Source organism: Balaenoptera physalus (genome assembly GCF_965194825.1).
Source record: "Balaenoptera physalus genome assembly, chromosome: 1".
NCBI classification, from domain to species: domain Eukaryota; kingdom Metazoa; phylum Chordata; class Mammalia; order Artiodactyla; family Balaenopteridae; genus Balaenoptera; species Balaenoptera physalus.
The window spans coordinates 58,309,634-58,335,957 of NC_138882.1; the positions used below are offsets into that span (position 1 = coordinate 58,309,634).

General features: G+C 34.7%; 1 protein-coding gene across 15 annotated transcripts in view; it reads right to left on the reverse strand.

Moving 5' to 3' along the window:
* The window catches only part of RABGAP1L (RAB GTPase activating protein 1 like), a 786,837-nt gene that overhangs the window by 216,370 nt on the left and 544,143 nt on the right, over positions 1 to 26,324 (reverse strand). For all 15 annotated transcript variants that reach the window (XR_014256708.1, XR_014256709.1, XR_014256710.1 and 12 more), the window contains 2 exons: positions 13,862 to 13,987; positions 11,557 to 11,700 (listed from right to left, as the gene is read on the reverse strand). Coding sequence is in view for 6 of the 15 variants with exons in the window: in XM_082437232.1 (XP_082293358.1) it covers positions 11,557 to 11,700; positions 13,862 to 13,987 (270 nt within the window). In the remaining 9 variants the exon portion in view is untranslated. The remainder of the gene's footprint in view (positions 1 to 11,556; positions 11,701 to 13,861; positions 13,988 to 26,324) is intronic.

Genomic DNA, 26,324 nt, shown 5'->3' on the forward strand with positions numbered 1-26,324 from the left:
ACTTTACATTCTCACCAGCAATTTATGAGGGTTCCAGTGTCTTCACATCCTCACCAATGTTAGTTTTTGTCCTTTTTGATTATACCTACCTATCCTAGTGAGTGTGAAGTCGTATCTCTCTGTGCTTTTAGTTTGCATTTCCCTGATGACTCATGATGTCAAAGATCTCTTAATGTACTTATTGACCATTTGCATATCTTCTTTGGAGAAATGTGTATTCAGATTCTTTGCCCACTTTTAAATTTGGCTATCTGTCTTTTATCAGTAAGTTGCAAGAGTTCTTTATATATTCTAGATACAAAGCCCTTATCAGACATGGGATTTACAAATACTCTCTCCCCTTCTGTGGGCTGTTTTTTCACTTTCTCGATAGTGTCCTTCGAAACATAAAAATTTTTAATTTTGACAAAATCTAATCTATCTATTCTTTTGTTGCTGTGATTTAAATGTCATATGTAAGAAACCACTGTGCAATCCAAGGTCATGAAGATTTACACTTAGATTTCCTTCTAAGAGTTTTATAGTTTTAACTCTTACATTTAGGCCTATGATTTATTTTTTGAGTTAATTCTTACATATGGTATGAGGTAGGGTACAACTTCATTCTTTTATATGTCAATATCCAATTATCCCAGCAACTTTGTTGGAAAGACCATTATTTCCTTATTGAATTGTCTTGGCACACTTGTCAAAAGTCAATTACTCAAAAATGTATATTTCTGAACTCTCAATTCTAATCCATTAATCTATATATCTATTCCTATAACTAATCAGCTAACAGTGAGACTTCTTTTCTTTCAGTATTGCACTGTATCATCATGCTCTTCTAGTATTAACAAGAAGGTTCTCATAGAACAAGGGATATTTGCAAAATTTCCATGCAGTGCACTGTCAGACATAAAACACGACAAAAAAAACTAAACTGATTTGGGGGGAAAAATAATATCTGGGACAAGAACTGGATAATATTTCTAGATAGGTGAGTAGGCAAAGTAATATCTTCTAAAGATGACCTATTTTTCAGAAGCCTGATAATTTTATGTATTTCAAGGTTGACTCATTGTATCTGAATGTGTTTATTTAGCACTATTAGTTTCAACCCAGTCACTTATTTTAAGCTGTTTACATTTCAAGTTGAACACTTATTAATTATTAGATAATTAGATAATAATGTGCTTTATTCTATTGAATAGAAAAAAAGAGCATTTATATTAGAGGTTTTATCAGTACTGCTGGATATCTATCGTTCATCTTTTTACAAAGAGTCATATAATAATATTAACAAATAATCTTTTCAATAGATTTACAGGAAGACAGATTCTGAATACTAAGAATGCACTAATTTTTCTCTGTATTAAGGATTCTTATGAACAAAATGGTCTCTTGCCTATCTGTCAATTAGCATAAACAAGAGAACTAGTCAGAAGTAGTATGTGCCTACTTCATTGGGATGCTGGAGAACAACTAGACCATGACTACTAAATGCTGTAAGAAACAACCACCAGACTGTGACACAGCCCAAGCTGCAACTCAATAGGTCAATGAGCCAGTGGAACATGCAGGAAATTGTTCTATTCAATTATGGAAATTTTTCTGGCATTATTCCTCACAAAGAAGAGCAAAATGGGCTATATTAGTAGGACATGGACAAGAAGCAAAATGTCAAGTAGACTTTAAAAAAAATAAGAGCTTCTGAAAACCCTGGTGAGACAATCCAAAAAGCAGGAGACCAGAATGTTCCATTATGCCTCTTTTTTTAACCAATGCAATCAGCAATTCTAGTAGTGGTAGCTGGTTATTTTATGTCTAGATACGATTGCTCTGGGTAAATAATGTAAAGGTCAAATCATTGTTTGGTTAAAAATGCCCAACAATGGATGCTGATGGTAAAGTACCTGAAAAGGGAAGCTAGAGAAGAATATCAGGAACATCAGAAGAAGCCATTTCATGATGAAAATTCTGCTAGATCATAGAAGGAGCAACTGAGATATAAGGTCAACAAATTCTTGGACTGAGAGACCTCAACCGATGTTGAGAAGCGATAAGACTCCAATCTTTAAAGGAGAGTAGATAATGGGGATTTCTTAAGAGAGGCAAAGATCACTGGTCTATTTGCTATGGAAATGGACAAGAATAATCAGACTATCAAAAAAAACTATTTCTAATTGGCCAACTATATGAGGAAGATGAAGGGCAGCAGTCTGTTTGGAGAAGGTAAGAAGAAGTGGGACAGGGATGTAAAACTTTTAGGTAAGTGTGTGGCCCAGAATTACTCCCCAGAAAAGCCTGCCAGTATCCTGTCCTCAAATCTTCGAGACTTAAAAAGGGAAGCCTTAAAGTTTATCAGCAAAAATTGGGTATGAATAAAACTGAATGGTAAGGGTAAGGAACTACTCTCCAAAAAAAGGTCTCATTTCCAATCTACTTCCAGCTGACACTGTATGATAGAGTTTCATCTCTACTGTACAATCTAAATAATTTATAAATCAGAGACTGTTGATATGAATAATAGCAATGGAGGTCATTAAACTAGTATTAGTTAGAAGATGCTTTCACAGTCCAATTTCCAGACAACGGGAAGCATTCAAATACTTTATATTGCTTTGCAGATAATTATTAAAATAATTTACAAAGAATGAAGTTACATGCTGCCTTTACTCAAAACCCTACTTGAAAAACTATATCATGAAAATGATTTGGAACACTGCTACCACTTCAACCCTGAGGACCATAATTGTTAAGATTATACTCTATATTAAAACTGTGCTACTCTTCATTCTAATTAAATAAATATCTACGGCTGGATAATACATTTTTGAGGTGTAATTTTGAGATTGATAATACAATTTTGAGAATAAATATGTATTTAATAAATATTTATCAAATGCCAAATTTCAAAGCAGTTAACACTAATAATTTCAATCCATGAAGTATATGCACCTAGAAATGTTTTGTTTTTCCAGATCCACCTGTGACCCTTCTCCGAAAATCTGCTTCCATGTAGAGTTCCTGTTGAGTGGGCTGTAGGTCATGTGACTCCTCCCAAGGCTAACCCTTATCACAGAATATTGGACAAGAGATGGACAACTAGCCTAAGGTGACCCATACCTTTGACCCATGACTATGCAGGCTTATTTAAAATACGAGCAGGACCAATTAGGTTATCCCTCAAGAGTTTTATCTTAAAAATATAAGGAGCTTGCCAAGAGCTGTTGATCCAAGAGCTGTTGACCCTAGAGCTGAAAGGTAATGGTAGACTTTTCTGAGATATTTTAGGCCCTGTACAAACAAAGCTACAAAGATGTAGGTCATGAAAGAAGGGAGAACATCCAATTCATAAACAGTGAGAGATCAATACAGATGAGTGCCCGGAGTTTCTGTGGCACCTGTCCTTCCTGAGGTCTACTTGCTCATCTTTTCCTGGGTTCCCTCTATATTTATAATAAACCCCCACTGTACTTGAGTTACTATGTCTGGATTTCTGTTTCTTAAAATTTCTTAACTAAAAGAGAAGGAATTCCTAAATATATTAACTTATTTTTTTTCTCTTAAGAATCAAGGGCACAGTTATTTTTCGGCCCATAGGATTTCACAAAAACATCTACATGAGGACAATAAAAATAATTTTGTCCATTAATTCTTCATTCCTACTTTCCTTCAACAGATATTTCCTGTGTGTCTACAAGTTGACTAGGTATACAGTAGGACACGAAACAGACATGGCTTCTCTTTTCAGAAATGTATAGTCTAGTAGAAGAAATAGGTATTTGAAAAGTAATACACAGTAAATAAATAAATAACCACCAACTACAGGGTGCTATCAGAGAAGGTAAAAGGATGCACTTCTTAAGAATGGGTGATCAGGGAAAACTTCTTAGAGGAAGAAACATTTAAACTTAGACCTGAAGGAGTGAGCCAGGTAGAATGAAGAATACACTGTAGGCAGAAGGGAAAGGCTACACAAACATTTTCAACCTGAAAAGATCTTAAGTGTTTCAGAAACTAAAAGAAGGCCAGTGTTGGAAGTACAGTGAGTAAGGGGAAGACTGACCCAGGGACACCACTGGGGAGGAAGGAAGGGTAAGATTACAGACCAAGTGAAACAATTTAAGTTTTATTTAGTGGGAAATCACTGAAGCATTTTCAGCAGAGGAGTTACATGACCTGATCCGGGTTTTATGAAAATTTCTCTGGATGCTGTGGAGAATAATGGGATAAAAGAAGGTCAAGTGGTAAGATGAGTTAGGAGGTTACTGAAGAGGACATGATACTGAGGAGAAGACACATTTTGCTTTCAAAACATATTTTGGAAGTGGACTTGATAAACCAGTGAGTACAATAATATTTTCCAAATATGTTCAATTGGAAATTGCTCAGAGATACATATATACATAGCATACATATAGACATACATGGGAAACGTATAGACATACATGGGAATGATAAACACTGAATGGTTCCTCTGAGGAAGGCAAAAGGCGGGAGGTGTGATCAGGAAGAGGTAATAATATACAAAGCTAACGCTGTTGGTATTGTTTTATTTCTTAACCAGAGAGGTAGACACAGGAGTTCATTGTATGTCTTTATGATTTTTTGGTATGTTTAATTTTTTTATTATTCTCTTTTAAATTTTTATTTTGTATTGGAGTATAGTTGATTCACAATGTTGTGTTAGTTTTAAGTGTACAGCAAAGTGATTCAGTTATGCATATACATATATCTATTCTTTTTCAGCTTCTTTTCCTATATAGGTTAATACAGAATAGTGAGTAGACTTCCCTGTGTGATACAGTAGGTCCTTGTTTGTTATCTATTTTATATATAGTAGTGTGTGCATGTTAACCCCAAACTCCTAATTTATCCCTCCCCCCGCCACCTTTCTCCTTTGGTAACCATAAGTTTGTTTTCTATGTCTGTGGGTATGTTTTAAATATTTAATCATAAAAATAATAGACTATGTTTAGCTATTTTATTCAATCCACGTATATACAGTTTAACTGCTATGAGTGTTTCTGCAACCAAAAATACTATAAAGTAACTTTAGTTATTCCAATTTATGATGAACTGAAAGATTTTTACTGGAAAAAAATCTGTCACCCCACAACTTTAAGTCAGTGATCTTTGTTCTGATTATGAGAACTAAGCACTCAACAACTAAATACTATGGGTTACTGAACAGGTTCAAGGTATATAAAGTCTTTGTGAGTCTTCGCAGTAATGTGAGTCTGATATTATTGAAGCAAAATACCACTTCTATTTTTAGCAGTAAATATGTAGTTGTATTTTAAAGGACTAGGTTTAACATGCTTATTCCCCCATTGATCATCTTTCATAATTATTCCACCCTCTATATTTCTTATTTAAAGATTGACCTTAAATGTTCCCAGGGGCACCGAAACCTGCCTCTGGAAAAACACTGCAGAGAATTTGTAATCCAAGCACTTCCAGAACAAAGCACGTAACAGTAACATTCCCCGTTCACTCCACAGCGTCATCTGTCTCCAAGATGCTCCCTGAAGCACGGAAGCCACACAACCAGCCATCCTTCCCTCTCACTACTACCTTAAATGAAAACATGTAATCAATAACACTTACCCCAGATGCTCCATCAGCACATCCTGTTTTCTCTACCTCTGAAATCTGTCCAGAGTTCAACCACTTTTCACCACCTCCACTGCCACTGCTTGGTCCAAACACCACAGATTACCTCAATTATCTCTAACTGGTCTCCCACTTCTCCCTTCAAATTCTCCCCACATCTTTTTTCAACAATGCAACCTGAGTTCAGGATAAAACATATATCAGAGCATGTCATTCCTATACTCAACCTCTCTAGTGGTTTCTCATCTCAGTCCAGTAAAACCTAAATTCTCTACCATGGTCAAAAGACCCTGTTAAGATCTGCCACATTTCTCTTCTTTCCTTTATCTTTCTCCATAGCATTTAACACCTCTGATATAACTGTGTATTCTACTTAGTCATTTGTTTATTGTCTACCTTTTCCACAGGGATAAAAACTTAATGAGGGCAAGGGTTTTATCTGTTTTTTATTTACTGTTGTATCCCTGAACTTGAATGGTGCCAAGCATTAGTAGGAGTTCAATAGACGTTTGTTGAATAAATGAATGAATGAATATTCCTCTCAAAGTCACACGAAGCACAGATAGTCGTTCTGCCATTTTTTAACTTGAGGTTTCTGTAATGTCAAAATTAACAAAAACACAAGAAAGAGCTGTAAGACAACTGATGTGAGAACCATAAAGACCCTAGTAGGTAGGAAAGATATTAGCAGCCAGAAATGAGATTTTAGAATTTTCCTAGTCCTGAGGATTTCTACTGATAAGTAAAACATTAAAATAGCCTCTACAGTATTTATTGGTTAGTCAAAGCATTTTTTTCCTCTCTTGTGACCAATTACTATTCTTAAAGTTTTCAGAAAATTTTATGTTTATGTTCTTAACCTTCCTTATATCACCCCATTGTGATGTGCTTTAAATTCAAGGTATTACTTGATAAAGGTGTTAATGCTACTGTAGTAATCATAGTGCAATACATAAATGTATCAAACTAACGTGTTGTGATACACTGTGATACAAGCTTACACAATGTTATATGTCAACTATATCTCAATTAAAAATTCAATGTATCACTATTTGAGGGAGGAGAATAGGGGTAAAGAGTAAAGATATTATACAATGAATCTATTCTTCAGATAACAGCTTTAGAAAACTGCTTTGAAACAGGGATTATACTTGGTGGTATTTAATCGGATATCCCGTACTGTCATTTTTTTTCTCACCACCCTAAGAAGAAAGGAGAGGCAGGAAATATACTCCAATTTGAAGGGTCAATGATTTCCTTAAATTTCATGAAATACCAAGTTACTATATAAAGCTGAATATATTTGATACTCTAAAACCTGAACTATCTGGGAAGAGTCAACTTTAAACACCAGCTGTCAGTTATCTTGTCAAGACTAAAAGAAACACTGTTTTCCTTATGTCTTTTGAAAGAAGGTGGAAGAAAAAACACTTTTGGAGTACTTGAATCACTATAGTCAATAAGAAATAGAATAAAACTTCTATTAAGGTCAATGGCTAAATTTTTGGTTTTAGCAAAGGGGCGCCTCAACTGGGGGGAAAACAAAGGTGGTTAGAAAGGTAATAAAGAACCAACAGCTAGTTAACCCTCTCTTAAGAATCCCTAAAGTCGGTTGTTAATTGAATAAATTGAGAAGCAACTAAAAGGACTATACAGGTGGATGGAGCAGAATGGAAGGTAATATTATTAAGTAAATATTTACTATGTAGCAGACAGAGTGCTAGACACTTTAGATTCATAATTGCATTTAATCCTTAAAATAAACCCAGGAGCTAGGTATTGTTAGCTTCATTTTACAGAGAAAGAAACTAAGACATATATTGGTAAAGTAATGTGAAGAAAGTGATACAGGAAGGGTTAACTAAAAAGCCAAATATCTTAACGCCAATGTTAAGCTGTCTCTATGTTGCTTCTTCTATAACTGAATACATTGCTGAATTTTCCACATCAGGGTAACTGCCCTCATATAAGCACAAAAGTGATTTGGGTCTTAGATCCAGCTCTTAGTTCCCATCTGTACGCAACTTCAGAGAATTAGTGAATGACTTCAATCACCAAATGAGGTTCATTTTGCTCCATGCTCATGAACACTAATCTGATCTAGGACCTGCCATCTACAAAAAAAAAAAAAAGAAAACAAAAAATCTGCCCCTGATCACAAGGAAGACTTTAACTGAATAAAAACAACACAAAAGGCGATGCTCAAAATACTTTGGAAAGCTGTTTGGTAGCATCTACAAAACCCTAGCTTACATATGCCCTAACCCAGAAATTTCACTCCTAGATGTGTACCCACTGAAATGCATACACACGTTTACCAAAAGACAAGTTCAAGAATGTTCATAGCAATACTATTCATAATAGCCCTAATCTGGAAACGACCCAAACGCCCATCAACAATAGAATGGAAGAACAAATAAATTGTAGCATATTCACAAAATGGAACAAATAAACCATGCCTAGATGCACTATATGGATGGGTCTCACAAACGTAACGATGAGTGAAGAAGCTAGATGAAAAAGAGTTCATATTGTATGATGCCATTTATATAAAGTTCAAAGCCAATTAACACTAATCTAGGTGTTAAAAGTCAGGATAGTGATCACTCTTCAGAGGAGTAGGGACTGAGGGGAGGAGGGCTTATGAAATGCAGATAATGTTCTTTTTCTTTTAGCTGGGTACTTGCTACATTAGTATGTTCGCTTTGTTAAAAATCAGCATGTTTTACACTAATTTTGCACATTTTCTTTTATTCTGTTATATTTAAATAAAAGGTTCTTTAAAAACCAATGTTTTTTTCTTAGGGGATTAACAGCATAGCATTTACACTGTAATTAATACTTTTAGCCTTCTTCTTATCCCTCCATATAAACAGAGACAGATAATAAATATAGGAGGCTTTGCTCTTTAAAAAGATTTTTTTTCGTTTCAATTTTGGGCTAAATGTCAGTTTACAGAGTTCCATTCATCTCAATATAAGAAAATGTATTTTCAACTCTAGTTTCAAATCCTGTTGCAATCCATCTTCACCAAACAAAAGAATTAACCCAAGTCACCGCATATTCAGCTTTAAGTAAATATTTTAAATAAAACTACCGATAACTAGTTTTTGATTCCAACTGCATTGCCAAAGTCTACTAAAATTCTTCCCTTTTCTGCTACTTAATTAACTTCATATTCTTAACCTCAGAATGAATGAAGAAATCCTTAAAAACATTTAACTTAGGAAAACATGAAATGAGGATATACTTTCTAAGAGTAAAATTTCAAGCTCAATGACTTTCTCATTTTGCAATAGGATCTTTGCGCAAAATACTCTGCAGACCAATACATTGTTTTTGTCAGAATAATGAACTTTGAAAAATCAACACTTTTCCATCTAAGAATTTCCAAGCCTTCCATTTGTAACTCAATATTAATTCATAACCATCGAGATTTAAATTGTTTTCTTTAAAAAGAGAAAATATGATGAAAACAAATACCTATGGATGATTCTATTTAAGACTATCTTTCCATTTCTTCTTTTGGAATATTTTATCACATATGAAAGAATAGCCTTGATATAAATATTTTATTAACCACAAGGAGGAAAGGGGCAAAGAGAAAACACAGACAAGCAGGAAATAAAAGTTTATCTGAAAATTTCCTTTGCAAATTAATCCTCTGACAAAGATGACTTAGTGGAAAGAACAAATATCCTGAAGCACACTACAATACTGTTCCCAATAAACTTATTTTGAAAGGCTATTTACTTTGTTGAGGGATGTTATCATTTATTTCCTTGGTTACCATGATGCTGTGATTACAACCTACTCCCTGTTTTGGAAAGCTATGCAACTTCCTTAAACAGTTGCAGAGTACAGGTTTAAGGGAAGAAAAAGTAGCATCTATGATGCTCTTATTAATTTTAATGAGCATTAAGATCTTTCAAACATTGTGATTATGAATCGCAGCTGACAACTGATGAGAAGGCTTATAAATTTACTTTTCTTTTCCCTACCATAAATGTTGCTAATTGTTTTAGAAATATTAGAAATTCAAATATCTTCAAGATGAAATTTCCTGAGGAATTATGAATCTGGGTTCCAGAAGACCCGTGGACAGTGCTCCAATGTCAGGTATGGCACCATTCAGGTAGAGACAATTTTACAAAGTCACTATACCAGTGTTACTACTTTACCAAAAGTGACCAAGAAATCCAATTTAACTGGTATGATTAAGCATATTAATTTCTTTCTCTTTTCTATAATGAACACCACCGAACCAATCTACTCTAAAGTTAGATAATATCAGCAAAAAACATGAAGCAATGATATTAAGTATTTGCAAGCTCTTACTATATATAAAGATAAAACTGTTAAAGTGTCATGCCCCCACTTTTTCCTATTTTTATAAATACCATGAAATACTAAACTCAGCTCAGGGTGCAATAAGTAAGACCTACAAATATTTATCAAAACTAACTTTTAGTATCACCTTGTTTTAAGATTACAGAGCTCAATGAATTTGGTTTTACTTTCAAAGAATATTAAACTAAATTAGAGGAGTCAGAACTGTACATCACACCCATTTGGATAATCAGGCAAAGTAGAGTTTTTAGTACAAATGTCCAATTTGCTTTGTGCATACTGTGATCACACCATTTTAACTTTGAATAAGGTTTTAGCTTCTAATTTTGCATTCTTCCTTTAGGTTTAATTTAAATAGGCATTTTAGGAACTAATTTGTAAGTAAGACAAATAGAATTAATGCGTCATCAGTCAGGTACTCTGGCTGTTACAATATTCAGAATTCGGGAACTTACTCTGTGTCTCTCAGCGAGTCACTCAACTCTTCTTTATCAAAATATGTTACAAATGTTTTAAAATTTTACATGTTTACAAAATGCTCTGCACCCTTCATATGTTGTGCTTCTGCCAGCTAGAACCTTTGAAGAGCAAAACCCAGCTGTGCTTGCATATCAGATGGTTACTGCAGTAAGTAGGCTGAAAAGTAACAGTTATGCTTTATATAGCTTATACGTTTTATCTTTTTAAACCTTATTTTTATAATGAAATTTCTAGTTCCTGGGGTGATTAAAATGGTTAGACTTTTCTTCTAAGAAAGAAGAAACTTTGTGTTAAAAAAGTAATACTGTAATATAAAACTGTCTAGATTATATTAAGCTTATACTTTTGATTACTCCAGCTTTTTACATTAAGACAGTTATATTTTTATACACATTTATATTCCTAATAAAAAAGTTCTTCTTATCCAGCAACTTTTTCATCACCACGAAGACAAACATTCTGATGGGCAGTATACGATGTATGTGTGTGTAATATTACTTACATCTTTAAAAGAGTAAAGTAAATAAATACAGCCATCTAAGGAGCTAAAAACAATAAAGGAAACAAATATAGATACCTAAGGAATTCTGCAAACTAATTTTTGAAATATTCTACTGTCTAAACGTATAATTATATGATATAGAAGCTTTAGTTTATCACTTCTCAATTGTCTGGTAGGAGTCTCAAACAACACACAGGAAGAGCTATCTTATGAATTGAGAATTTAATTACCATAAAATTTTCATTTATATTCACTCTTGGAGTATAATTACATTACCATTAAAAACACCTGATTCTAATTTCACTTATTTAACTTTAAAGGTCCTCGGTATTAGTAATGCATAATTACACAGATATAGGCTTATTGTGAATTTAATGATACAAATTTAATTACCTCATTTTACTTTGTAGAAATTATATATGCCTAACATTTTCACTTCTCACAAATAATAAAATTACAGTTAAAGTAGTCTTTACTAAAAATTCAAATAGAACTTTTTGGTCAGTATTTATGGCTTAATGTTCTTTTTTAAGGAAAAAAGAAAACGAAGAAAATTGTTAATCGTGTTAAGTAGAAACTATTTCCTATTTTGACTTAAATATGAGAGATGGGAGTCACTCTACCTCACAAAGCAGTAAGTCAATGATGTGGAAGACCATGCAGAGTGGGAACTTGGCAGTAAAAAGAGTGAGAAACCACTGGGATGCATACATATGAGCTTCCAGGTTCAGATCAGAAAAATGGCCGTGCAGGTCCGGTAACTGCTCCTGAAAGTCAAAGTGGAAAATTGTGGGGGGAGGAACACTGAAGATGCCTCATTTCCTGCCACAACTGCGATTTATGACAAGCTTCCTATGATCACTCTCAATTTACCAGCATTTGTTGACTTTTATATAACTACACAGAAGTGATGATAGGAGATGAGAACTGGGCATATTACAGAGAGAGAACAAGAAAGACGTGTTATGAACAAATAACAAAAATCAACTCTTGCTCACTTGACTGTTCCTGTTTCTTGGGAAATGCCTGCTCTGACAGAACACCTGTGGTCTAGTGAGTATCAGGACTCCACTGTCAAGTCACAGCACTCCATTCAGGGTTGAACTCCTAACTAGCCAGAAAAGAAATGCATCTTTTCTTTGAAGACCATTTAGTATCAACATCATCTGGGTTCTATGATATTACTTCAGTACATTATGGTACTGAAGCCCAAAACATAACCATACTTTTAACAATCTATCTTCAACATATTAAAAATTACAAAGTACAGAAATTGTACAAGTATATAATGTATAAAATTGGATGTCTCCTAGAAAAACCCTTTATGCTTGCTCTTTTTCCCCAAGTTATACAAGTAAATGCTTTTCAAAAGCATGAAAGGCAAAGTATAAAGCATTAGCATAGCTATTCCCATAACTGAAAGACAAAGGCAAAGATATATAAAAGCCCACTTTAGTTTTGTTTTCATAAACAGACCACAGAAATAAAAAAAACCCACTTTTCGTACAAGATACTCTTTGAAAAACACCCCAATGTACCCATCAGGTACTTTTAATGGGGTATCAAAGTGGTCATTCAGTTAACAGACAAAAGTGCTAATAGAAAATGTATTTGGGTTTCTTCATAGTACCATGAACATGCCATTCATTTATCAGGTACTTTTATTTGACTCTCAAAGCTCTTAAGAATACTGACCTTTGAAAAAATATGAACTTTTTTAAATGAAAGGTAAATGAAAGATAAAAAATGTGAAGAATCCCAAATATTTACTTGGAAGAATTAAATCTCTAAAAAAGGAGCCCATTGCTTTTACTGTCCATAGTTACCAGATTCTTCTACACAGTCTTTTTCCTCCTCAATGCCCATCTGTCATTGTGCTTACAGTTCTTTTGACATCCTCCTCCCCCTTTATTTCTTCTTCACATTTCAGGTCTTCTACCCTCCTACATTCCCTTCTCCTAATACAGTTGTCCTTAACCTCACTGCCAACTCTCTGCCTTCCACTTCCCTGTTCTAGTCTTTGTCTCCTGTTGGCTTCACTTCCCCCTTAGACACCTATTGATCTCCTGACAGGTCATGTCAATAAGCTCTTACCAGTATCCTCTACTGCCACATCCCAGTAACCTTCCTCCCCAACCACTTTACTTTTCCCCAATATGGAATCAATCCATTCATGTATTTTCTTCACATTTCTCTTGGATTCCCAATACCTTTTATAGAGGAAGCCATATAAACATGTTGCATAGACCCATTACAAATTTAAGATTTACAACCTCAGGTGGAATTTCAAAGCTACTCAGTAATTCCTTTAACAGCACTAGACAATAATTTTGTCCTTGCTCACAATCTTTTTTATGACAGATATGTAAAAGAATACCTATTTCTCATACATATAATTTACACACATACATTATGAAATAGTTAACAACATTGTTTGAGATTTGGAAATTACAGAGGAAAAAATTTAAAGCATGTCCCTACACTACAATATTGTAGGTGGTTTTTAATTTCATCAATATCTTTCTGTCTCTTTAAAGTGTTCTCTACATGTGGATCTAAATATGGTACTGGTGGTAATTAATACTGAGAAAAATCTTAAGTATTTCCATTTTTATTATGTAAATATCTTCATTTATTTACAAATAATACTGGGAAATCTCTTTACTGACTTAATTCACCATATTCGCACTTCAAAGTGTATTAAAGTTGAATATTTTAAATGGAAGACTATTTTTATAAATGGTCAAATAGTTAAATAAATATTTTATGATATTAAGACCACTGTAGATATTGGTCAGAAACCAAATCCATTTACCTTTTCTGTAACTTTCCATTAGATTTTCATAAACCATTATTTTTCAATTTTATTGGACTTTCCCTGTAAGTCAACAAATCCCTGAGTGATAAAAGTTCCTAATATTTATTTACCTGTATTAGTCTCTCCAACTGATAGAATTTGCAGTGAAGATCTTCAAAGTTGTTTTTGTAGAGGTCTCGTAAACCATAGTCATACATGATTTTCACCAAAACACAGAATGCTTGTTCCTCTGGCATCTACAGGAAAACATAGACATACAGAACATGACTGAGTGGCATTTGACCAGAATGTCAGAAACATTCCTTCATGTTATTAGTCCCCTGTATTAGTGGTTGAAGGCCACTAGTGAATGAAATTCTTCAGAGCCAGCTTTCTGCAGTGACATAGGTAAAACCTGTGTTCCAAGTTTCAAGCTTCCCCACTTGAGATGAATTTCCCTCTTTTGCTAATTTTAATCACCTTGTCATTTATTCGTCAAGCCATCTTAAAAATAGGTAATACAGTCAGATGATGTAAAAAATCAAAACAATTTAAAAGTATATAAAGGTTAAAAAAATTCTCTCTCCTCTCTATCCCTATATCCACTAATCCCTGTATCTGTCCCCCCAACCTCTTTTGCATAATCTCATAACTACTCAATAATTTCTCATATATCCTGCCAGTGTTTCTTTATGCAAATAAAAGAATTACATTTCTTATTTTACTTTTTCCCTTTCCTATATAAAAGATAGCATTCTAAATACACTGCTATGCACCTTGCTTTTCTCCCTCAATAATTTCCCAAAAGAGGGATTGCTGAGTCAAAGGATAAAATGCATTTTTAATTTTGATAGATAGTATGATACTGTCCTCCCAGAATCTTCTTGATGTTGCTATTTTTCTCTTTATAAAAAGGTTTTCAGCTGTTTCAGAAGCTTATGAGCTTCTCTCATTAAGATTTAAATGACAAATAAAATCTGATATACCTTCCCAGATATTTTTATCTGAACAGAGAATAAAATCTGAAATCAAAAGAACTGATCTCTAAATTATGGTATCAATAAGTTGAAAGAATTTAGAGAGGGACATATTCAATATTCTAGAATTTGTACCAAGCAAACAGAAAAAGTTGTCCTTACTCAAGGTCCTAGGATGTAACTATTATGTAAACATTTCCTTTAAATGTCACTTCTTTGAAAGTCTGACCTTGGCTGATTATGGTATTTGACACATTTGTTAGACCAACTTCTTGCCTGAATAATTGAATCAGGTAGAGTTCTGTTTACCCACTCAGAAATGTAACTGTTTATTTAAGTTCCTATACAAACTGACCACTTCTGTTTTCTACTATAAACCATGAAATATGTAAATTAGTTAAATAAAATCTCCTCAAGTTAAATAAGTACAGTTAGCTGTTGTCATTTTGCTTCTCTAAATATTTGCTTATTTCTTTTTTACCTATGAGTTGGGGGCCTTGGCTTTGACCCCAGCTGTTCAAGTCAGCAGACATTTTTCAGTTTTTATGCAGTTATTTAGAATGTAAGCACACTGTATTTTTTACTCCTTTAGCAATTCTGTCATTGAAGCTTCAAGTGACACTAATGTGCACATAAACAGTCTACAATACTTCTCTTACTACCAAGTTATAAGCCTCTTCGTCTTCTCCCTGATCTCTACTAAAATGGCTATACAAAAAAGCTGCACGTAAGATAACTGTAACCAGCCCTAGAGAAACTAGTTCACTCAACCTTTCCCTCTTCCTAAGTAAGTGATGATTAGTTGAATATACAAGGTATAAAAGGGATTAACCTTTATTTCCTTGAATGTGGTGGGACCATTAAAACAAAAGTTTAAACACCCTTCAGCATTCATACGTGCAGTCACTGAACATATAAGATGCATGTACTGTTCTAGGCCCTGGATACAGAGGTAAAAGTAGAGTGCCTTCCCAAAGGACAAGGAAATAGGCAACTCTACTTGAGTCTGATACAGACACAAGAAGTCGTGGAGTAGGGGAGGATGGGAGTGTGGAAAGAGGAGTTAGATGTCACTACAGTTACAGTGTAAATAGAGGGATGGCTGGATATGAGCTATATCAGAATAAACTAAGAAAATGACAAATAGACATAAATTTCTGCTTTGTTTTTAGATATGGAGCTTAAATTTATTCATATTCATTCATTCACACTCATTCTCTCTCCCTCTCTCCCCGCACCCATCTCTGTCTCTATCTCTTGGTCCCCTTCCCCTCTCCCTCCACCACCTTCCCCATTCAACTGTCTGTCTCTCACACATATACAAACAATATATTTAATAAATGTTCTTTAAAAACAAAAGCATTTGAAAGTTTGAACTTGATCCCTAAAAATAAAACTGACAATCCCAGCCTATTTTTAAAAATATATCTATATTTTGGGTGTGGGGGGCAGCCTTGGAGTTCGTATCCTTCAGGTCCAGCTTCAGCAATATAGCCAAGGTTTTGATTTTTAGTTAGTTCATGTGTTACATGAAAACAGTAGACTAAACCTACAAAATACCAGTCCAGCTGAGTAGAATCAATACTGACTATCTGTGAAGACTAAGGTCAGATATAATAAGCTCTTATGGGATCTCAGATACTATCTCATCATGAAAGTGACTAAAAATGAATCCCTGTGAAAACAGAAAAAAGGTTGCTAACAAAATGAGTGAGAAAGTAATGGGAAATAGGTATAATCCTTTGGAAAGTGGAAATTCAACCTTCTCTTACTGGTTTAAAGATGAAATGGGATCTGTTTAGCATGTCTAATTAAGCTTCCCTTGGTATTTCTCTTTCTTCAATTAATGTATTCATTATTACTAGCAGCAAGCAGGGTGAGCACACAAAATTAGCAAAAATGTCAAAGATTTAAAAAATGAGAACAAATACCTAAAAATGTATAAAATATAGCTAAACAACAAATACCGATTGACATTTACACTGCAGAGAAAAAAGGAAGTTCACACATAGACTTAAAATGGTGTTTTGCTTTGAAGGATAAGACAATGCATGTTTATGAAATATACCTCAGTGAAGTGTCAATAACAGGGAGTGAAGGCTGAGCCTAGATTGATGATATTGTAAAACATAAGATATATGATAAAAACATACTTTGGAAATTATAAACAATAATCACTGGTGGCTACTAATGACTTCAATGATGGCAGGAAAACGTACAACAATAAATTATAGCTTTGTTAATGCAAATAAATATAATACTAATAATTCTAATAATAAGTTGGGTAATAGGGACCTAGCTGTAGCGTTAGCAGTAGTTGGCCATTACCATAACTCATCAAATATAGAAAATAAATAAACTGGAGTTGAGAAGCAATGCTCAATAACACACCATTATATGCTATTTCCATCAGATAAAACAGACGTAAACAGACTAAAAAGTATAGATAACAGTAAAATGTGGCAAAATAATTAGTATTTACAATATATGTAAATACTAATTTTTAATATGTAAATACTATGTTTTAATATATGTAATTGTAAGTTTATATCGTTTAATTTTTCCCAGCTTTATTGAGATATAATTGACATACAACATTGTGTAAGTTTAAGGTGTACAAAGTGATGATTTTACTTATTTATATATACATATATCACCTCACATAGTTATGATTTTTGTTTTTTGTGGTGAGAATTTTTGTCTTTTTTGTGGTGAGCAATTTTCAAATATACAATACAGTATTGTCAACTATAGTTACTATGCTGTACATTACATCCCCTGAACTTATTAACCTAATAACTGGAAGTTTGTACTCTTTCACCACACTTACCCATGTCCCACATCTCCCACACCTGGCGACCATCAACCTCCTCTTTGTCTTTTTTTTTTTTTAAATCTTGTGGCCATGCCACAGGGCATGTGGGATCTTAGCTCCCCTACCAGGGATCGAACCCATGCCCCCTGCATTGGAAGCGTGCAGTCAACCACTGGACCACCAGGGAAGTCCCAACCATCAACAAACGTTTTTAGTTTCCACATATAAGTGAGATCATACATGTCTTTCTCTGACTGACTTATTTCACTTAGCATAAAGCCCTCAAGGTTCATCCATGTTGTCACAAATAACAGAATTTCCTTTTTTATGGCTGAATAGTATTCCCCTATATGTATATACCACATTTTCTTTATCCATCCATCACTCAATAGACACTTAAGATTGTTTCCATGTGTTCACTATTGCAACTAATGCTGCAATGAACGTGGGGTGAAGATATCTTTTTGAGTTAGTGTCTTTGTTTCCTTTGGATAAATACTCAGAAGTGGAATTGCTGGATCAAATGGTAGTTCTATTTTTGATTCTTTGAGGAGCCTCCATACTGTTTTCCACAGTAGCTGCACCAATTCACATTCCCACCAACAGTGCACAAGGGACTTTTCTTGTAGTATCCTTCTCTGGTTTTGGTATCAGGTTAAAGCTTGCCTTGTAAAATGAGTTTGGGAGTTTTCCCTCCTTTTCAATTTTTTTGGAAGAGTTTGAGAAAGATTGGTACTAATGCTTCTTAAAATGTTTGGTTTTAATGTTTGGTAGTATGCACCAGTGAAACCATCTGGTCCCAGGCTTTTATTTGTTGGGGGAGTTTTGATTCTTGATTTAATCTCCTTACTTGTTACTGGTCTATTCAGATTTTCTATTTCTTGAGTCTTGTGTGTTTCTAGAAATTTATTCATTTTTTCTAGGTTATCCAATTTGTTGGTGTATAATTTTTCACAGTAGTCTCTTATGATCCTTTGTATTTCTGAGGTATCAGTTGTAATGTCTCCTCTTTTTAAATAATTTTATTTATTTGCACCCTCTTTTTATTTCAGTTAATCTAGCTAAAAGTATATAATTTTGCTTATCTCTTCAAAGAATCAATTCTTAGTTTTGTCAATTCTTCCCATTGTCTTTCTATTCTCTATTTTATTTATTTGTCTTATAGTCTTTATTATTTCCTTCTTTCTACTAACTTTGGGCTTAGTCTGTACTACTTTTTCCAGTTCCTTGAGGTGTAAAGTTAGGTTGTTCATTTGAGATATTTCTCTTTTCCTGATGTATGCATTTATCACTATAAAATTCCCTCTTAGAACTCCTTTTGCTGCATCCTATAAGTTTTGATATGTTGTGTTTCTATTTTCACTTGTCTCAAGATTTTTTTTTTAAATTTCTCTTTTTTCATCCATTGTATGTTCAGGAGTGTGTTTTTAATTTGCACACATCACATTTGTGAATTTTCCAGCTTTCGTCCTGTTATTAGCTTCTAGTTTCGTAATATTGTGGTTGTAAAAGATACTTTATATAACTTATATCTCAAATTTGTTGAGACATTTTCTGTGACCTAACATATGATCTATCCTAGAAAATGTTCCATGTGTGCTTGAGAAGAATGTGTTGCTGCTGGTGGATGGAATGTTCTGTGTATATCTGTTAGGTCTATTTGGTCTACAGTGCTGCTAAAATCTGCTGTTTCCTTATTGATTCTCTGCCTGGATGATCTATCCATTGTTGAGAGGGGGGTACTGAAGTACCCAAATATTACTGTATTGCTATTTATTTCTTCTTTTAGTTCTGTTTCTATTTGCTTTATATATTTAGGTGCTCTGAACATATAGGTGAGTGCATACAAATTTTATAATTTGTTATATCTTCTTGATGGTTTGACTCCTTTATCATTATATGACTTTCTTCTTCTGTTTTGAACATTTTTACCTTAAAGTCTATTTTGTCTGATATAAGCATATAGCTACCTCTACTTTCTTTTGGTTATCATTTACTTGAATATCTTTTTCTACCCCTTCACTCTCAGTCTATGTGTGTCCTTAAAGCTTTAGTGAGACTCTTTAGGCAGTATACCATTGGATCTTGTTTCTTTTTTTCCTTTGTCCAGTCAGCCATTCCATGTCTTTTGATTAAATAATTTATCCATTTAAAGTATTATTGATAGATAAGGACTCACTATTAACATTTTGTTATAATTGTGTTCTTTTTTGTAAATCCTTTGCTCCTTGCTTCCTCTCTTACAGTCTTCCTTTGTGATTTGATGATTCTTTGTAATGGTATGCTTTGATTCTCTTTTCTTTTGTGAGTCTACTGTCGGTTTTTGCTTTATGGTTAACAAGAGTCTTACATAAAACAACTTATAGTTATAACATCCTATTTTAAGTTGATAACAACTTAACTTTGATAGCATACAAAAACTTCATACTTTTATTTCTTCCCACCTCACACTTTAAGTTATTGATGTTACAATTTACATCTTTTTTATATATATTGTGATAAAAATTGCTGTAGTTGAGGTTATTTTTAGTACACTTGTTTTGTAACTTTTTAAAAAGAGTTGTAAATGAATTATGTACTACCATTATGTATTAGAGAATCTGACTTTAACTGTGTATTTACCATTACCAGTGAATTTTACACATTCATGTTTTTATGATGTTAATCAGCATCCTTTTATTTCAGCTTGAAGAATGCCCTTTAGTATTTATTGAAAGGCAGGTCTAGTGATGATGAACTCCCTCAGCTTTTGTTTGTTTGGGAAAGTCTTTATCTCTATTTCATTTACGAAGGACAGCTTTACCAGGTATAGTATTCTTGGTTGACAGTTTTTTTCTTTCACTATTTTGAATATATCATCCCACTCCTTCCTGGCCTACAGTGTTTCTGTTGAGAAACTAAATAGTCCTATGACTCTGTAAATAGTCTTATATATGATGAGTAGTTTTTCTCTTGCTGCATTCAAAATTCTTTGTCTTCAATTTTTGGCAATTTAAATATAATGTGTCTTGGTGCAGCCCTTTTCAGATTCTAACCATTGAGGTCTTTTGGGCCTCATAAATCTGGAAGTTCATTCTCTCCCTAAGTTTGGGAAGTTTTCATCCATTATTGCTTTAAATAGATTTTCTGTCCCCTTCTCTTTCTCTTTTATTTCTAAGATTCCCATAATGTATACATTGTTTAATTTGATAGTATCTGATAAGTCTTTCTCCACTTATTTTCTTTTTGTTCCTCTGACTTGATAATTTCAAATGACCTACCTTCTAGTTCACTAATTCTTTCTTATGTTTGGTTGAGTGTGTTGTAGCTCTCTATTGAAGTCATCAGTTCTGTCATTGTATTTTTCAGATCCAGGATTTCTATCTGTTTGACATTTCTATTGTTTTGTTGAACTTGTTTTTTTCATCATTGCTTTCCTAACTTCATTTAGTTGTCTGTGTGTCCTTGTAGTTCACCAAACTTCTTTTAGAGGATTATTCTGAATTCTCTGTCAGATAGTTCATAGATGTCTATTTCTTTAGAGTCAGTTATTTGATCTTTATTAGTTTCCTTTGGTAATGTCACGTTTACCTGATTCTGCATGATCCTTGATTCCCTGCATTGTTATCCGCACACTTGAGTAAGCAGTCTCCCTCTTACAGACATTACAGGTTTGCTGTGGCATGGAAAGACCTTCACCAGTTAGCTCAGTTTGGAATAATGCTGGTAGCATCCATGGGAAAAAGCAGGACTTACTCTCAAAGTCTTTAGTTTGCGGAGGCCACTGTTCATGCTCTGAGGTTGGGGTAGGGAGTGGTGGTGACACTGGGTTGGCTCTGTGGTTAGGTGGGCCTGCTGGCTGGGATCCACATACAAGCAGGGCCATTGGGTGAACTCGCTGATTGGGTGGGGCTGCTGGCTGCGCTTCATGGTCAGATTGGCCACTAGTGGGGCTCTGCAATCACCTCTGGATAGGCAAGTTCACAGGTTATGTTCCCTGGCCGGGTGGCACCATTGGGTAGACTCTACAATTAGGAAGAGCTATGGGCTGAGTTCTGCAATAGCTCCTGGTTGGATGAGGTATCAGGTTTTGCTCCCCACCAGATGGTGCCACTGGCTGGACTCTGTTTAGGTGGGGCCACAGGCTGTGCTTCGAAGTTGGGCAGGACCACAGTCTTGGTTTCATGATCAGGTAGGCTGTTGGCTGTGTTCCACTGTTGGGCAAGATAACAGAATGGGCTCTCTGATCAAGAAGGGCTTCCAGCTATATCACACAGCTGAGTGGGGCTAAAGACGTCGCTGTGTGGTCAGGTAGGGTTACTATCCAGGCTCCTTGACTAGATGAGGCCGCAGGCTGTGTTTAGCAATTAGGCAGGACTGTAGGCTGGGCTTCATGGCTTGATGGTACTATAGGCTGGGCTCTGAGGCTGCCCAGGGTGACTCTTCAGGCTACCTGGTTATGCAGGGGCAGAGGCTATGCCCAACAGTGGGGCAGGGCTGCTGCCTTGGCTCTCTGACTGAGCAGGGCTGTAAGATGGGATCTGCAGCTGCTCCAGTTCTCTGGACAAACTTCCTAGATGGTCAGGACTGAAGCCTAAACTGGCAATTGTGTGGGGCCTGTGCATTTGCTTCCCTGCCAGGGCAGGGCAGTAGAACAGGCTCTACAGCCATTATGGCCCACTGACAGAGGATCTAAATCCAGCAGAACTGCCAACCAATTCCTCTGGCCAGATGAGGTCACTGGCTTGGCTCTGCACATGGGCAGAGCTATAGGCTGGGACTTCTCCTTGAGTGCCACTGCAAGCAGAGATGTGGTCTGCCAAGATTTCAGCATTGGTTGTTGTAAGTCCCACCCCCTTCTCTGTCTCTATCTGATCTCTAGAGCACAAGCCCCATTGATTCCCCTAGTGATCTCTATGAGGTGAGACCAAAGTAGGCATCCTGGGAAGCATTTTGCAATGCTGGGGGAGCTGGATGTCCACCTCGGGCTCTCACCTTGGGATGTTGTAAGGATAAATGAGATGTATGTGAGACACAACGTAGGCATGTGGTAGGTGACCAATAAATGTAGATTTCCCTTTTCTTTCCCTCCTTGAACACAGAGACTATGTCTTACACATCAACAACTACCATAGTGCTTTATACACAGATACTCAAAAGAATATCAAGGCTTCCCTTGGAGTTAAGGCACACAAGCTTAGGGTGAATGGCTGGGGTGGGGTATACTATGTAGCATAGCTATGTCTTTGAAATTTTACTGATCTTTTAAGGCTGATCATAAATGGCACTCAGAACATGAAGTCTCTGTTATTCACTTTAACCTGATGAGATCTCTGCTTTCTTTTAATCCCAAAGCTCTTTGTGGCATGTAGTATAGTAATTTGTATGCCTCTACTAACCTCTGGACACTGCTTTAACTTTGTAAGTTTTCCCCCAAAACTCTTAGCACAGAGAGTTAAATAAATAGCAAGTATTCGATATTTATTTAAGATAATTTTAGCAAAACTCTGAATACATCTGCCTTTATCAATGAAAGCATGTCACTCACACAGGGCAATCTGTTGGCAACTGTGAAGGTAAGAGCCAACAAAAATGTAGAAGGAAAGGATTGGTGTGAAAGTGGAAGCAAGGTGCAGCCAAATGTAACTATATTAGTACTTCTTTTAATATTACAAATGCTAAACATAAGAAATTTTTGTATAATCTGTATTTTGTATTGGCTATTAAGCTTGTCCCTCAATTAACATAAAAAAATCAATCAAGATCTGATAATCAATACGTAGCTGTACTATCAAACCTCACTAGTATAAGAGTGGGTTCCCCCACTAAGTAGTATTGTGGCATCCACCTATTTTTTAAAAAGCATGAAAATGACTATTTAACTTATTACAATGATTAATATTTCATTGAACTACACAATCCAATTTATCATTGATATGCAATTGATATGTCTAAATTACAGTAAAAATAAATCACTGAACAATACATTTTAAAATAAAGTATTAAGAAGTTGGAGCATGGTGTGTCTCTAATAGTGAATATCCATCTTTGCTATGTATAGGAGCTTTGTCATGGAATCAGTATTGTTTTATTGGGGAAACAAAGAGATAAACATTAAAATCTTATAATTTAAGATATCAAAATGTCATCCATGGCTCTATGAAATACAAAACTAAATACCTGCCTCACATGTACAATCTGAGAATCAAGCATGATGTAATCACTGTGTGTTAACAAATGTTGATAATGATCTGCCACCTGTACTAACAGAGGTGATCACTGAATGGAGCCAGTCTCGAAGCTTCACTGCTTCTCTCTGCAACGAACTAGAAAACAAAGCAGCCTAAGTGTTTCAAAAGTCTTTAAGACGCACCTGAAGTAACAGACATCAAGATGTTTTTTGAAGTAAAATTATAGGTTGATAATTTAAAATAATCCCCTTATTTAGGATAAAACTAAGTTTTTTATTTCACATGATTGTGTTTCACGTCTTTTTCTAGTCAATCTACCTTTTTCCATGAAGGTAATGAATATTCCACTGATTTTTTTTTTGTTTTTTTCAACAAAGGTGGATGCTAGTGACTATTCTGAAAATCATAAATTAATGAGTTTTAATTTTCTATTTACAAATTGAAGAGCAAATAGATGAAAACTTCTGTTTGTTTATTTTCCTTTTAAATCAAATACATGCGAAAATACATTTAAATTTAACGTCTATTTGCAAGTCTTAAAACATACTGTACCACATATTAGTTTGCTATGTGTGCTCAGTATAAGCTAGGGTCCAAAAGAGAATCGGCTGAGCAAATAATGATTAGTTTAGAAAGAACAGCATTGTTAGAGGCATTCATTCATGACCCCATTTGATCCTCAGAAAATTCTGTAAAGTAGGTATTAATTTTACATTTTAAATATTAGATTAGTGAAGCTCAAGGAAGTTAAGTGATTTGTCAACAACTACACATCTATTACGTAAAGCCTGGACTTAATCCCCTGGCTGCACTCTTTTTGTGCCAGATACAAAATAAGACTCTACACTTATAATACAAGGTATTCAATATTCATAAAAACCCTAGAAGGATGATAATATTATTTTCACTTTATATTATAAATGAAGAAACTGAAGCTCAGGAAACTTGCCCAAGGTCATGTAACTTGAAAGGTATTAGACCACAATTCAAATTCATAGTTGTGCTTTTTACTATCCTTTGAAGGAGTTCAGCTTTGAAAGGGCAAAGAAACCTGAGAGAGCTAAATGGGAGGATCAAAAGAGGATATTTTTTAAGGTAAGATGTCTTGAGGATATTTATAGGACACAAAGAGAAGATGCTGGGTAATGGCTCCAAAGCACTGATGCAAGAATTAACAGAGAACAGGAAAATCTCCTGGATTTATAAGGAAAAAGTGATTTGGGAATATAGAAGGGCTTATTAAAAATATACTAAAACTCTTACTGTAAAGAATCACTATAAGATAACGTGATGTATCTGTCTAGCATCCCATCTCCGTATCATCTGATGTCAAAATCTCCTTTCTTGTAGGAAAACCATTCCATTTTTCAGGAGGAGTTGATCCAGTTCACTGTCAGCTCTGAGGTGGACTCAAGACTGGGCCAGCCCAATCAGATACCCTACCTTCCTGCCCTTAGTAATTGATTCAAGGATGGCAGATTCCCAAGGCAGGCCAACCAGAGTCCTTCAGGGTTTTTGTTTGCTTGTTTGTTTAAGTGCAGGAGCTATAGCAAAAGATGATCCCTTTTAAATGAAGTTGTAAAACTGAAAGGATATGAAGCTGGGCCAGTCTGCAGCCAGGCTGCCCACTTTGTGGCCTGCCCATATAAGTTAAGGCAAGAAAATTTAAGCAGAACAGAGATACAGAGACACAGATTTCTGATGATAAAATATGAACTCTGGAATCCAACCATATCAAAAGCATCTCTGCTCTGGACTTCCCAGTTATGTGAGCCAATATATTTCCTTTTTAACTTAAACTACTTTTAGTTAATGTTACGTCACATGTAGCAGAAAGATTCCTAAATAATATAATGGCACAAATATTTTCACTTATATATACATATAAAGACACTAGGAAGCCTCTATTTTGTTACCTTGGACTCTGTAGAATCCTTATTTTCAGGAAAACTAAGAAGTAGCTCTGCTTCTCATTTCTTATGCCCACTGGTTAAATCTTATCTGAAACTTGTCTTTTTTGGGGGGACGCATTTAAAGATCTGTAATTTTTAAACCTCATATTATTTTGAAATATGGCACACAGAAGAATACATAAAAGTTAAATTTATACTTCAATGAATATATGATTATGAAGTAAAAACAGATTAAGAACTAGAATACTGTTAATACTCCTGAAGATCCCTATGTCTCCTCACCCAGTCACGACTCCCAATTTCTCCTCAGAGAAATTACTGTCCTGATTTTAACAGTAATCACTTCATTGGTATTATTTATATTTTCCATGAATGGAGCATCCTAAAAATAGAGTTTACTTTTGTCTGTTATTGAATTATACTAAAATGGAATCATACCAAATGATACCAATAATTTGCTTTCTTACTAAACATTATGTTTGTATGATTCATTCACATTAGCCTGTGTAGTGTGAAACATTTCTTTAATTGCTGTATAGTGTTCCACAAAATGAATATACCACCATTTATCCATTTTAATGTCTAATTATAATTCTAATATTAGACATTATAATAGTGGGCATTTGAGTTGTTTGAATATCATAAACACTGATCCCAAAACAATTTTAATACATGGATTTTAGTGTACATGCTCATAAATTTGACTAAAGTATGTATCT